This window comes from Corvus hawaiiensis, chromosome 1 (genome assembly GCF_020740725.1).
Source record: "Corvus hawaiiensis isolate bCorHaw1 chromosome 1, bCorHaw1.pri.cur, whole genome shotgun sequence".
NCBI classification, from domain to species: Eukaryota; Metazoa; Chordata; class Aves; order Passeriformes; family Corvidae; genus Corvus; species Corvus hawaiiensis.
In genome coordinates this window covers 44840156-44853256 of record NC_063213.1, presented here as the reverse complement: position 1 = coordinate 44853256, position 13101 = coordinate 44840156, and the positions used below count along the sequence as shown (strand labels likewise).

Sequence of the window (13101 nt, the reverse complement as noted above, 5' to 3'; positions counted from 1 at the left end):
CTTTTTAAAATCTTAATGAAATCCAAATTGATAACATCAATTACGTTCTTGCCTTCCCCCAGTTTCAAATCTTTGCTTTCCATATCTTGAGTTATTAAAATAAATTGTGCATGGTATTGTAGTTATTCAACAACATTTTAATAAATCAAATATAAACTGATTTCCAACAGCTGACACAAAATGCTGACATAATTCAAATACTCTCATTAAAGGACAAACAGTATGAAAATCACTTTTTATTACTTTTCAAGTATAAACCAATAATTTCTACATTTGCTTATCCAATGCAAATTATCTCCCCTGTGGTCAGTTCCAGCATTAACTCTTTGAGATATTTTTCACCAACATAATGGATTGTGTTTAATCACTGAAACCTATCAAAATTAATTTGTGAGACAAGAAGAATGAAATAAAATTAATGTCAAGATTCAAAATTGTTCCACATTTCTTGAAGAGTGCCCCAGAGAACACAGCAACTCAGCAGCCCTACATTTTTTTGTGAGCTGTATCTATTCTAGGATTTTACCCTTTTGCACTTCAGATATTTCAGATATTATTTCTTTCAGATATTATCTTCCTGTTCTAGTGTGCAGAGACATTCCTACTTTCCTCTGCCTCACAGATCCATGGCCTTGGGCCAGACCCAAACTAAAGTACCAGACCCAATAAGCCAAGCCTTCTGCAATAAACCTGACTGTAGGCGATGATCCCCTGCCAGCCCAGTCCTTCCTCTCCTTATGTCATCCAAGTGCCTTCCACTAGATAACTAACACTTACTGACAATGGAAAAATAGAAAATAAAGCGAGCAAAACCCAATTTTTGGCACATTTTTCTCTTTTGTGCAAGTAACAACAAAGAACCTGTGCATTTAAGAACAGATGTAAATATAAAGTAATCTGTTTAGAGTATCCTGCATAGTAGCTGCTGTAGGCCATGACAGAAGCATAGACAAAGAGCTACTTCATTTTAAAGTCTGAACTTGAAGTCAGGTTGTCAGATGCAACAACAAATGACAACACAGCAGACAGAATACCAGGTAGGCCAAATATCTGCTTTAAATGTTACCTCTGCATCACAGAGCAGGTGGGACACTAGGTTTCCATACAGTTACATTAAGAACCTTTGTTGCACAATTAGCCAGCCATAGCACAAACACTGGTGGTTGCCTTGTGACTCCAGCCAAAATGAACATTATGCTCCAGTCTCTTTTTTCATCATTGTTGCTGCACTGGTGAGGGATTTTTTGTTTATTTGTTTTGGTTTTTTGTTGGTTTTTTTTGTTTGTTTTTTGTTGTCTTTTTGGTGCTGTTGATGTTTTGGCAGTGGTGGTAAGGTTTTATTTAAAATGCTTCTGATTATAAAGATTTACAATCTATCAATACTGGAAATCTCACTAATAAATATGGCCCTGTTTTCAGTCTACAGACATGGTGGTGTCTTTGTGAAGAGCAAAGCTTCAAACAAAAATCCAGGATTTTTTTTCCTACAAGCACCATAAGCTCTAGTCAGCAAAAGAACATTCAGTAGACAGAAGCTTAGCCCTTGAGTAAATCTGCATTTTTAATATGCTACTTCTACATTCAGTAGAAGCTGAAAAATCAATCTGTAAAATTAGGAAGCTACTACCAATGCAACGGGCTTCAATGCATAATGAGGTCAATCGGGACTTTTTCACAAGATGCTTTGTTTTGGTCCTTAGAGGACAAAGTTTTTAACAAGTAGGATGGTGGTGTGGCTGGTTAAAAATGAAGCTACTATAATTGCAGACTGTCAAACACTTCTGTTTCAGACAGCATAAAACCCTCACCTCATTCTGTTCATCCAGAATATTCAAGACTTCAATTCACAAATAATGGGTATTACTCTGAGTAAAAGAAAAAGTGTATCATTTTATCATCAGTGTTTGTGTACAATCTGCTAGAAGGCCTGGTATACATTCATATGTGTCTTTCTCATTTTACAATTACCTAATTGTAATTTCAGCATTTAAAGATTCCTCTAACAGCAATTCTAAAATCCCACTTTGTTCCAATGCCTATGCAAAATATAGTTGTATCAGTTCCACTTCCAGAAAACAATTCCATTTTGTTTAACACACTGCCATCATCTTCCTCTTCTACAGGTTAGAACGAGTCAGCCAGGGAAATTCCTGGAAGCAAAGAAACCAAACCAACACAGAATAAAAACCATGTCAGAATGGGGAAACAGTAAGAGGAATAGTTAGCTACCAGATGGAATTCACAGGATATAAAGACTGCTCAAAAATATTTCATTTCATTTGGTCTAGAATGAAAAGGAATAACCTTAAATTCTGGAAAGAGTTATTAAGGACATTGTGCATTAATAATAGCCAGTGGGGGAAAATCCCAAACAAGCAGATAGCAAGGAAAGCAGATGGCATGGTGTAGAAGGACCTATTTTCTCCATCTTCCAAATCTAAACACAATCTTTCTGCCTTGCAACCATCTCTGCCTCCTCTGTGGTTTAAGTGATAGCTCCTGAGCTCACCACCATGAAGCTTGCAGAAAAAGAAAGGAAAACACATACAAACCTGTTTCTTTCTCTCTGACTGTGGATCAATCATTACATTTATAAGAGAAGGTGTTTGCTTGTCAGACACACTTGCTTTCAGAGCATTCTGCAATTCTTCTGGTGTTTTAACAAAGTATCCTTTACCTCCAAAGGCAGACATAATTTTCTCATAGTGTGCATTTGGCAGGAGAGAAACAGGAGGTACACTGTAACAGAATGGAAAACATGATTAATGGCATGGGAGAATTGCCAGGCTCACCAATTTAATTATTTCAGCACCAATTTTAAAGTGCAAGATGATTATTGTGCTGGCCTGACGAATTCTGGGCTGGAAGAATTATGGTTCCTATATCACTTAAGCTATGTTTATAGAGTACCATACTCATTTTTATCTTGTGGAGACATTCCTGAGCTAAGCTTTAGCACCGTTCCTTTTGTACAGAGATCTCAGCTCACAAGCAGAAGTCCTGTGTAAACTCAGAACTCAAGTCTCAGGTAATTTTGAAGATTACCAGGATCTTGAAGGTTAGCCCACTATCAGCTCTGTATTGTGTGGGCTGAACTGCTGCAGGAACCTGAGAAAACTAATAGAGAATCATCTCTCTGCTGCACTGTTGTGCAAACCATAGGCTGGGATTAGGTTGGCTGTTTGCTTTTGGTAACTGGTTCTTGCTTACGTGAACTTAGCCCAGGACTAAATCGACTTTATAAAAGTAATTTCAATCTGGATCACAAAGCATTAAAAATTAAGAGAATGACCATTTTGATCACTTCTTTCACAATTAACAGGACATACTTTGAAGATGCTTACCATGTAGCAGGGTCACCAAACTTTAACATCTCCTCCCAGGAATTTGCATCCAAACCAGTGTAAATCCCATTGTTGTTTACTACAATAATCAGGATTGGCAAGTTGTATCTATAAAAAGACACATTTGGAAGAATTCTTAAATACCTACCCCTTTCTCTAAGATGTTAAGAGTGTAGTTTTCCTTAAAAATTAAAAAAAAAAGAAAATAAATCATTTCCACCTGAAATATGATTTAATCATCACTGGTAAGGCACTACATCACAACAACATAAAAAATGAGTAGGTATGTTTTTTGGCTCGTTTTCACATGCTTTATGGATACACCACTGACCAGCAGCATCCTTGGCCTTCTAGTAAAAGTGACCCTGAAGAGCACCTTCTTGAGCCAAAAAAACCCCAGTTACCTGCAGATAGTCTCCAGCTCCATCCCAGAAAATCCAAAAGCACTATCTCCTTCTATGCAGACGACTCGCCTTCCAGGTGTTCGGTCTCTGGCTACCATTGCAGCTGCTATGGCAAAACCCAGCCCCACTCCCATGGTTCCAAAAGTACCTGCATCAAGCCTACAGGGAGAATACAGAATTACTATTCCTTTATTGTTATTTAATCTCTTCAGTTAATCCATGGTGCCTTACTTTTACTTTTAATGCTTTGCCATATACTATTCAAATACTGTTTTATAAACAATTAATATCAAGAGATACTAGAGATTATTATATTCAGCCAAACATTCCAGAAACCTGCAAATGTTTTACGTGATATAAACATACTGGAACTCTAATTAAAATTAGGAACTCTTGTACACTAGTGCTACAATAAAGAACTATTCTCATATGCTTTTAGCTTGCATAGTAACAGTATTTCAAAAACATTCAATTACTGTAGAGAGACAGACAACATGAAATATTTCTATATTTAATTCCTTGAAAATATAACTATTAGTCTGAAAGCCATTGATTAAATACTGCTGTTCAAATTTTAGTCTTCTGTTCAACCATTTGAAATCAAATTGAAAGCTATAATTTAGTTAGACCATTTCAATCAGAAGCACATAATGGACACAAAAGTACATAAAGCACTAGATTATTCTAGGGTTAACTTCTTGAATTTGCTTTCAGATACGTGCAATGCAGTCTGAAGAGACAACCAGTAACATTACTGTGTCCTTATTTTAAATAAGGGAGAAAAATGCAGTCTTCCCCCAACTCTACTCGAAATACATGAGTTTTCTTGGTTGTTGGTTGTTTTGTTCACAAAGTAGTATTTTGAATACCCACATCTTAGGCATGCAGGTTTACATGAAAGCATGCCCAATATATAATCCAATTTTCAAGTATGCCCCATTTTGAAGTGTTTCAAAGAAGAACTCTTCACATTAATTCTTTTCAACATGAGAATCTCAATGATTGTTTTTATTTTTCATCAATATTTACCACAGACTCTGAACACAGAAACAAACATCTAGGCCAAGGAATGAACATGATGCTCATCATTCACTTTCCACGAGAGAGAGCAACTATCACCATTCTGCTGCAGAGCACGCAGAGAATTGTTAAAATCTATGACAGGACATCAGTATGTGAGTGGAAAACTTTCCTTAACCCCTCTCTCAGCATATTAAACTTCTGTTTTCCAGACCATTATACTTCTTAGCTAAATGAAAACATTTATGCATAAATGTAGCCTGTTGAGTCAGCACAGTATAAAAGATACCACACCTTTGACGGGGATAGAAATTTGGAAGCATAGTTCGTCCAATGTCCATGGTGTTTGCTCCCTCACTTACTAAAATGCAGTCCTTGGGTATCAGTTCTCTGATGTGATGAAAGACTGTATAATAATTCATAGGCAGAGATTTCTGTAATGCTAATTCCTTAAAAATAAAAGATATTAGTAATTCCCATGAATAGAATTTATAATAAGGTGCTAAACAGAGACACCTAAATAATAATGACGGAAATCAAAATACACTCTGCTAGGTAAGGCTGGAGTATTTGGTTTTTCCACACACTGTACCAAGGTCACTCCTTCTGTATCTATCCTGGTGACACAACATATTTATCAAAGGCTATCAACAAGTTCAGCAACTCTTCAATGGCCTATTGCTAGCAGAAGCTATTAAAACTCAGTTTAACCCAAGAGGCACATGAAATTTTTCTGCACCCAGGTTTGACTATTGACAACCCTAAGTGAGCTGGGAGATAATTCAAAAGAGCGACCTGCTAGAAAGAATTTATTTTGGATCTCAGTCTTGAAAACATGCATCTGAAGTTGCAGGATATGAGTTACATAAAGTTAGGTATATACCAACCATCTGTGGTCTCTTGGTCTTAACAGCTACTTGCTTTTAACATAGATTAAACCTAGACCAGCATTCCTAAACTGAACAGTTACAAACAGTGATTACAATTAGAAGAAAACTAAGAATGCATGTTCACCTAAGCCAGCTTCCACTTGGAGTACTTGGAACATCTGTCCATTGCTTAGAAGTCACTGCCCATAATACAGCAGCTCTGGATGTGGTCTTCTACTAATGGCTTTAAGAATCCAATCCCAAAGTTTAATGACTTCCACACAGTTTGAATTTAAACAAAAGCGTAGAATATTTTAACTATAATGCTTATAGTTCCTAAGCCTAAGAAGAATAAGCCTGTACTAGAATTTCGAAGTCTGGGTGATATAACTGAGAAATAATTGAGGAGGTTGGATATAGACCAGTTACAAAACTGACAAAAATGACTATGACAGGCACAATCAGTGCCTGTTACAGTAAGAAACCCTTTAATTTCTTTAATGTCACACTACCTTCGATCTTTCCTCATTGTTCTTTATTTTCCCTCTTAGCTTCTTCCACCACTCTGAATTCAAAGAATATTTCCATGATCTTTTGCTGAATTCTTCTAAGAGCTGGAACAATATTGAAATGGTATAGAGGGGTCTTTCAACATGTTTAAAAGACAACAAAAGCATCAAGAATAACATTATCAAGAATGATCCCAGCAAAATCACAGTAACACTAATCAGAATCTTGAACATACCATTTGAGAATAGACTGGATATACTGGATATAGCATGAATATACTGCCTGAAAAATGGTTTTTCTTGAACAGCTGGGCTTTTTTTATTTTTAACGGGCAATTTACTTTATATGAATCAGAGGAAATTGAAGTCAAAACCAGAGGACACGGGACATTACGTTACCTGTTGAGTCACAGCGTTTATGTCACCTAATAAAGTTGCAGCTGGCATTACATTATTCCCCAGTTCTTCTGCACAAATATCAATCTGTATTTCAAAAAGAAATACCACAATTAACTCAAGGATATTAAAGAGAACTTTTTTTTTCAGTTCAAGAGAGGAACATGGCTTAACATACATACATGTCTAACATTGTCTTCATACCTTGTTTTGGCTGTACAGATAGCTTCCTTTGCCTTTCCTTCACATGACATCAGGAAATCCTTTATATAAAGTAAAACCCTGTGTTATATACCTATTTTATTAAAAATTCATATATATCCTTAAAATTGACTGCTTGCTTCTTTCAAGCTCTCACAGACACTATGGAACTTTATTACAACATTAAGGAGAAGGTGGTGAATAAAATGATAATTATATGAGAGCTAAAAATCTAGGCTTAGGTATACCCTTAAAGTCTATACAAAGCAGCAATTTTCTCACTGAGAAAACTGTGTGTATGCTACTTGACAGTAAGAATTTAGCTAGCATGAAGAAACCGAAAAGTAAGTTGCAACTACTGAAGCAAATTTCTTTATCAGTGATGCATGAGCCCTCTAAGGTCCATAAACTGTTACTTTTGACCAGGTCACACAGACTATGAACTGACTTAGTATTTTAATATTAATCTCTGATAGTGAAAAAAAATTACTTTAAGTAAGAGGAAAAAAAATTTATTTAAATTTTTTAGAAAGAGGAAACATAAAATATGTATTATTTTAAAAAATAATATTTGCAAAAATAGCATGTGTATTTGTAAAAATTTAGTTTAAAAATTAACGCTACTGCGAAGTTTGGAACTTTTGATCATGTTCCAGGTCAGTGTAAGCAGGACAGCCAGCATGTTGGATCAACTACTACTATTTGACCATGGACTCTTGGGGAGGAGATTTTAAGGACACAATTTAAAGACTTCTCTTTCTAAGAGCTGGCAGATTGTCAAATACATTAATTAGTTAAATAGCCTTTCTTCCTCTTATTTCATTAACTTTCCGAATGACTGAGCTCTTACATTATGACTGACTCAGAATCTGAAAGCAATTATTTTTCAGAAAAATTCAGTCAAGAGAGCAGTATGAAAGATTCCGCAATTTCAAAGACAGTTTTCTTTCAATCATAGAAATTCCAATGCTCCAAAGATCACAACAGTATCATAAGTCTAACCCTGTATTAGTCAACTGCATAGAAGTGTCTGCCCTCCTCATTAAAGCAGCACCAAGCTCTTGATACTAGGAACAATACTGTAAGCATTCTTATAAAAAAATAAGGAAGTAAAAACAATAATTAAAGAAATCATAAGTATTTTTTGATAATTACCATAACTATATGCACCATACTGCACTGCCCATATGGCAGTATTTGCCACATGAAATACATTACCAAAATAATTTACAATAATTTCTCTAGGCAATGCTAGAACACAGAAGACTTCATTAAGTGATGATAATTTTCCTGCTTACCTGAATAACCTTTACGTCCTGTCGATACCTTGGTGGAAGACCAAAATGCAAAATCCAATTCAACCTTGCACCAAGCAAGATGATTACATCAGCATGCTGTAATGCCCTAATAAAGGGAAATGACAGAACCAGATAAGAAGGAATCACTATTACATTTAATAGTCTTTGTAAAATTAGAAGCAATCCTAACCACCGCAGCAAACCCCAGAATATACATTCCTTCCTCTAAAATGCCTGCTTAGCCCCCAAAACCCTGTATCCTTTTATACAGCCAATCACCAAGCCATTCTTGAGTTAAGGAACTTAAGAAGAAAAGTAATTACTCTTTTCCTATTACATTGTATTTAGGAAAGGAATCATTACATTAGGAGACCAACAAAATGCTAGAATGATGCTGAGGTTAAAGCAAAAGACTTATTATTGTGACACTGGCAACAGTGGGTGCCAAAATTAAGATGGTTGTGGGCCTCTCAGTTTAGTCTCCCATTAATTTACCTTTCAGATGGGCAGACAATATTTGGTACATTCTTTTATTCCCCATTCTTCCTAGCAGCATGCTTAACAGTGATAAAGCTAAGACACTCAGCAATGGACAGCATTTTAATCTCAGGGTATATAAACGCTTCATCTGCAAACTGACTCTGTGCATATTCATACATAGTAGAGTTCTTAGAGTCCATTCAAATTAACTTTGCCAAAAGGCAAAAAAACCCTTTTAAAAATTACTTTAAACATAGTCTTTCAGTGTAGTTCGAAATACCTTACTTTTCTTTAGGAATAAAGTGCAGTTTAATGACAGGGTATTGCAAACACCACACAGAGACAACAGCTGGCAAAACCTTGACTGCAACATGGGCAGTTCAAGCTTCTGTTTATGGTGTTAAAGTAAAAAGTAGTTTGTCTAGTGCACAAAGTTAAATGTTTAACATAAACTGTTTGCCAGCTCTATTTTATGTTATGAAATACACAGTAGCAACATTGATGCATCTACTTGCCATAGGTTTCATAGTTACACAATATTATATATCTCAGACAAAGTATCTTCCTGGTCAGCATTCTAAGTGATCCACTTAAATCTGCTGTCGCTTTCCCAGTGAGATCTTCAGTGCTCCACAGTGAGGTGTAAAACATGGTTGAAAAAATGCCTGTGGTACGAATTTTCTCTTCCCTGGCATCTGCAGCCCACCAAAATTCCTAATTGTTTCTCAGTTGTTAGGATTAGAAGCCTTGCTTTATATTTACATTGATCTTGCTGCAGCTACACAGTTTGGATGGTTATCAGGAACTACTCCTTTTGCCATAGGTGTAGGCAAAAAAGGCAGTCCGCAAAGCTCCACCAACTTTCTGATGTTGTTTTCAGCATGTGAATAAGCAGCACCTGAATGAAATGAAAGAGACTGCTTAATACTACAGAAACCAACTGTATTTGCTTGAACCTCAATTAAGCTGATTACATTAGTGGCAGAAAGAGTACTGTTTCCCATAATGAAAGCTGCCTGTTATTTTTCATTCTGAGGAACTCAAAACTTAACATGCCAAGCCATAGATATCTGGGGTTAAAATTTCACATATTTTTGACAAAAAGTTTTGTTCGGTTGGTTTTTTTGTAAGACTTCAACTGAACTATTTTATCTATCTTTATGAAGCAGGGCAGGGAAAAATAGGAGATCTTGTTTATTTAAAATGACCATTTTTTAGTGGGTGAAGTTTGGTATTATTGGACAAAGACTTCTGCAGCAGCAACACAAGATGATCTTTATGTTGTGTTATGCCATTTCTTGCTTACCCCCTGCATGCTGCTGTACCACATGCTCCATAACAACCTGCCTGAAGAGTCTTCCATAAGCCTTTAGTGAAAAGAGAGAAGCACAAAGAAGTCCTTGCAAAGGTATGTGTTTGTGCACACGTTTCCTGTGATGCTGCAGCAGTGTATGGCTGCTGAATTAAGCTTGCCCAGACAACCTGGAAAAACTGACTAGTCCTTGTGTAATGGCTTGAGTCTGTGAGTCTTAAATCCTGAAGAATATACTTTTGTAAATCTTCCAAAAATTCTGCATACAACAATATATAGCACAAAGTCCAGATACATTTGTTGAGTGGATTCTCAGTTGCTGACATCAACAAAACACAGATCTATTTTTTTGAGTTTTCCACCTTTCACTTTCAAAGAACACCCTTTTGTTCATGTGTATTCAGCCAGGGAGAAAAAAAACCCCATAACCTCTCCAGATTTACCTTCTGTTTTCAATTTCATTACCTAATCAATCATAAGATCCATCTCATTTCAATCATTGCACTCCCTAATTAAACATAGATAGAGATCATTCCCCACATCTGCAGGAAAACAGGCTCGGTTAAATGAGCTGGTTATTTTAATTCTGTTCCTAGCTGACCTGTATCTTCAACAAAAACACCACTGCACTGGCTAACATTCCACAAGGAGGCAAAAAAGAAGTGAACCAGCACAGAGAATAATTACCCTCCATTTCCAGGAATTGATTACACTGGCAGGGTACAATGAAGAGTCTGTAAAACATCAACAGCAGCAATACCTGCTGTGTTGCTTTATATCCCAACACAGGTAGGCTGGCACTTTCAGTAAGAATCAATAGAAAAATGACCTCTGGCTACTCTGATTCTTGCTATATATGGCAGAACACCAGACAAGGAATATAATTTCTTTAACAGAATTTAAGTTGTCAGGAATTTTGGAAGTGATCCCTTGGTATTGGCTCTAGGATTAAAGACAACAGTTATCTGATTTTTTTCTACACAAATTTGTATTTTATCAATCGATTTTTCTTTAAACTAGATGAAAAATAAACCATTACAGAACAGAAAACAAAAATAGTCTAAAACCAGAGCAGATTTTAACGTTAAATTCCAAAGAATTTTGTGTTTTAACTACCGGTTGGTTGGTTTCTTTGTTTGACTAAAAAGAAGACGGGTAACACTTCTGGGGAAAAGCAATCACTGTTCTTGTCCTGAACGTGCACAGTTCAAAGCTACATCAGATCATTCTACCTTTGCCAACGATGAGCAGAGGCTGCTTGGAAAGAGCAATGACAGAGGCTGCTTTTGATACAGCAGAGTGCTCAGCCATGCTGATGGGAGGTGGCAGGCAGCATTCCACGTACCTGAAGCCAAGCAAAACAAAAGATGCTCTTTAAAAATTCCAAAACAAGAAATGTTGAAAGGCAAAACCTATTGTTTAGCATAAAATTGCAGTTGCTACACACCATCTTACAGCATTTATTAGAACAGGATATATTTTTTTAAAACAGGCTTTGAAGTTTTCCCTCCTTGTTTCTTTAATCTTGTAGGTAGTGTTGTTTCAGGGATTTACAGAGTAACATTGTTATACTACCATATTAACTCTTTTTTTGCACATTTCATTACAAACTATAATCTGTATATCATGTTATGATGGAATGTTACATTTAAAAGCTGGATTTTCTTGTTTTAGGAAAATATGAAATTAACGTATAAATGAATTTTCTTTTGTTCAGTGACTTGAAAAATAATGAACATAATCCTTACGCACTTGACAGAGCTCTTATTCACCTGAAGATTCACAAAATCCCCAGGTATGTCAATATAGCAGGAACCTGGACGACCATACATACTGGTTCTTACAGCCTAGGAAACATACAATCAAAGTTTTAATCACTGTTTGACAGGATTTAAAAAATATTTATATTCAAAAAAGCAAGAAAACTCTTCTGTAGGCAGACAAGGTACACAGTTCCATATTGCTGATTCATCACAGGGGAAGTTTCCATGAATTGATTTACATCAATAAATTCAAGTCTTGATACTATTTACATTTTCCATGGCTTGATTTATACCCATAAATTGAAGTTTTGATACCTATTTATACTTTCCCTTATACACCAGCCAGGGCCTTTCAGCAGATGTACAGTATTAAATTCTTTGTTTAATTTACAATGAGATAATTGCATTATCAGCTGTTATGTTTGGAGACACAAAATTAAACATTCATGCCGAATTCTACTTAAAGTAGCACAAACAGAGTAAAACCAAGATAACCAATGCCTCCATTTTCTATTACTTTTGATTCCAGTTCTTCTATTGCAGGTAGATGCTCTGCTGAATTTGCACTTCTGGAAACAGTATGACTGTATGCAGAATTTGGGCTGACATGGCTGAAGGGCTGCTACAGCAGTACCAAGAGACTTCTCTAATCCTCTCTAAAGCATTGAGATAAGGATGTGTTTTCTCTCACTCTCAAAAAAACCCAACAAAGCAACAACCAAACTCAAACCCCAAACACAAGCATCTCCACTGCCCCCCCTCCAAACCTCCTTCACATGACAGTGGTAAAAAAGTTGAAGCATTACATTTCTAGTTACTGCATCTCTCCCTAAAAGCATTTATTTCACAAAAATTTTCCAACTCTGTCTGAAGCTAACAAAAACCACTGCAGGGATCAGTAAGCATCAGATTGGATTAGAATCTATTTCTAGCCTATTCCATAGCATTGTTCATAAGGCAGAACCTCCCCAATTGTTAATTTACTCAATCAACCACCACCTCACATCTGCCAGAGCAAATTACTTAGAGTAACAACTATACAAAAATAAGCCCTCAAAATTTAAAACAGGAGACAGTTACCTGATGTTCTGTTGTTAATTTTGTATTTTTTCCTACCTTTTCAATAACAGCAGGAATAACTTCCAGGCTGCTTGGGCGGACAGAGAGCTTGTTGTACAGCCTGCCAGCTTCAACCTGAATAAAAGCAAAAAACCATTATGCTGATTTATCGAAGTGATTTGCTCATTTCCATCTCATTTCAATATGAGTAAAATGAAAGAAATACCAGATGAAAAACAACAAGGTGAAAACTTCCCCACAGAAAAATGCAGCAGCAGCTGCTGAAAACTGTCAAAACCATACTCCTTCCTCCAAGTACTCAAGTTTTTGGGGTTTTTTTTCCTTCCCCACAAATTGGTTTCTTTTCTTGGACATTTTGCTTTTGTCCATCTCAGAACAAACAAAGGTAATTTATACTAGTTGAGAACCTAAAACAGAGTATGAGT

At 36.1% G+C, this 13101-nt stretch overlaps 1 protein-coding gene across 3 annotated transcripts in view; it reads right to left on the bottom strand.

Moving 5' to 3' along the window:
* Positions 1-206: 206 nt before the first annotated feature.
* HACL1 (2-hydroxyacyl-CoA lyase 1) overlaps positions 207-13101 on the bottom strand; it is a 21491-nt gene continuing 8596 nt past the window's right edge. For all 3 annotated transcript variants that reach the window (XM_048302504.1, XM_048302521.1, XM_048302512.1), the window contains exons 6-17: positions 12713-12790; positions 11586-11680; positions 11066-11178; positions 9284-9419; positions 8042-8147; positions 6546-6629; positions 6150-6251; positions 5063-5217; positions 3749-3907; positions 3345-3452; positions 2553-2739; positions 207-2150 (exon numbers count right to left, since the gene is read on the bottom strand). In XM_048302504.1, the coding sequence (XP_048158461.1) occupies positions 2118-2150; positions 2553-2739; positions 3345-3452; positions 3749-3907; positions 5063-5217; positions 6150-6251; positions 6546-6629; positions 8042-8147; positions 9284-9419; positions 11066-11178; positions 11586-11680; positions 12713-12790 (1356 nt within the window). In that variant the 3' untranslated portion in view covers positions 207-2117. The remainder of the gene's footprint in view (positions 2151-2552; positions 2740-3344; positions 3453-3748; positions 3908-5062; positions 5218-6149; positions 6252-6545; positions 6630-8041; positions 8148-9283; positions 9420-11065; positions 11179-11585; positions 11681-12712; positions 12791-13101) is intronic.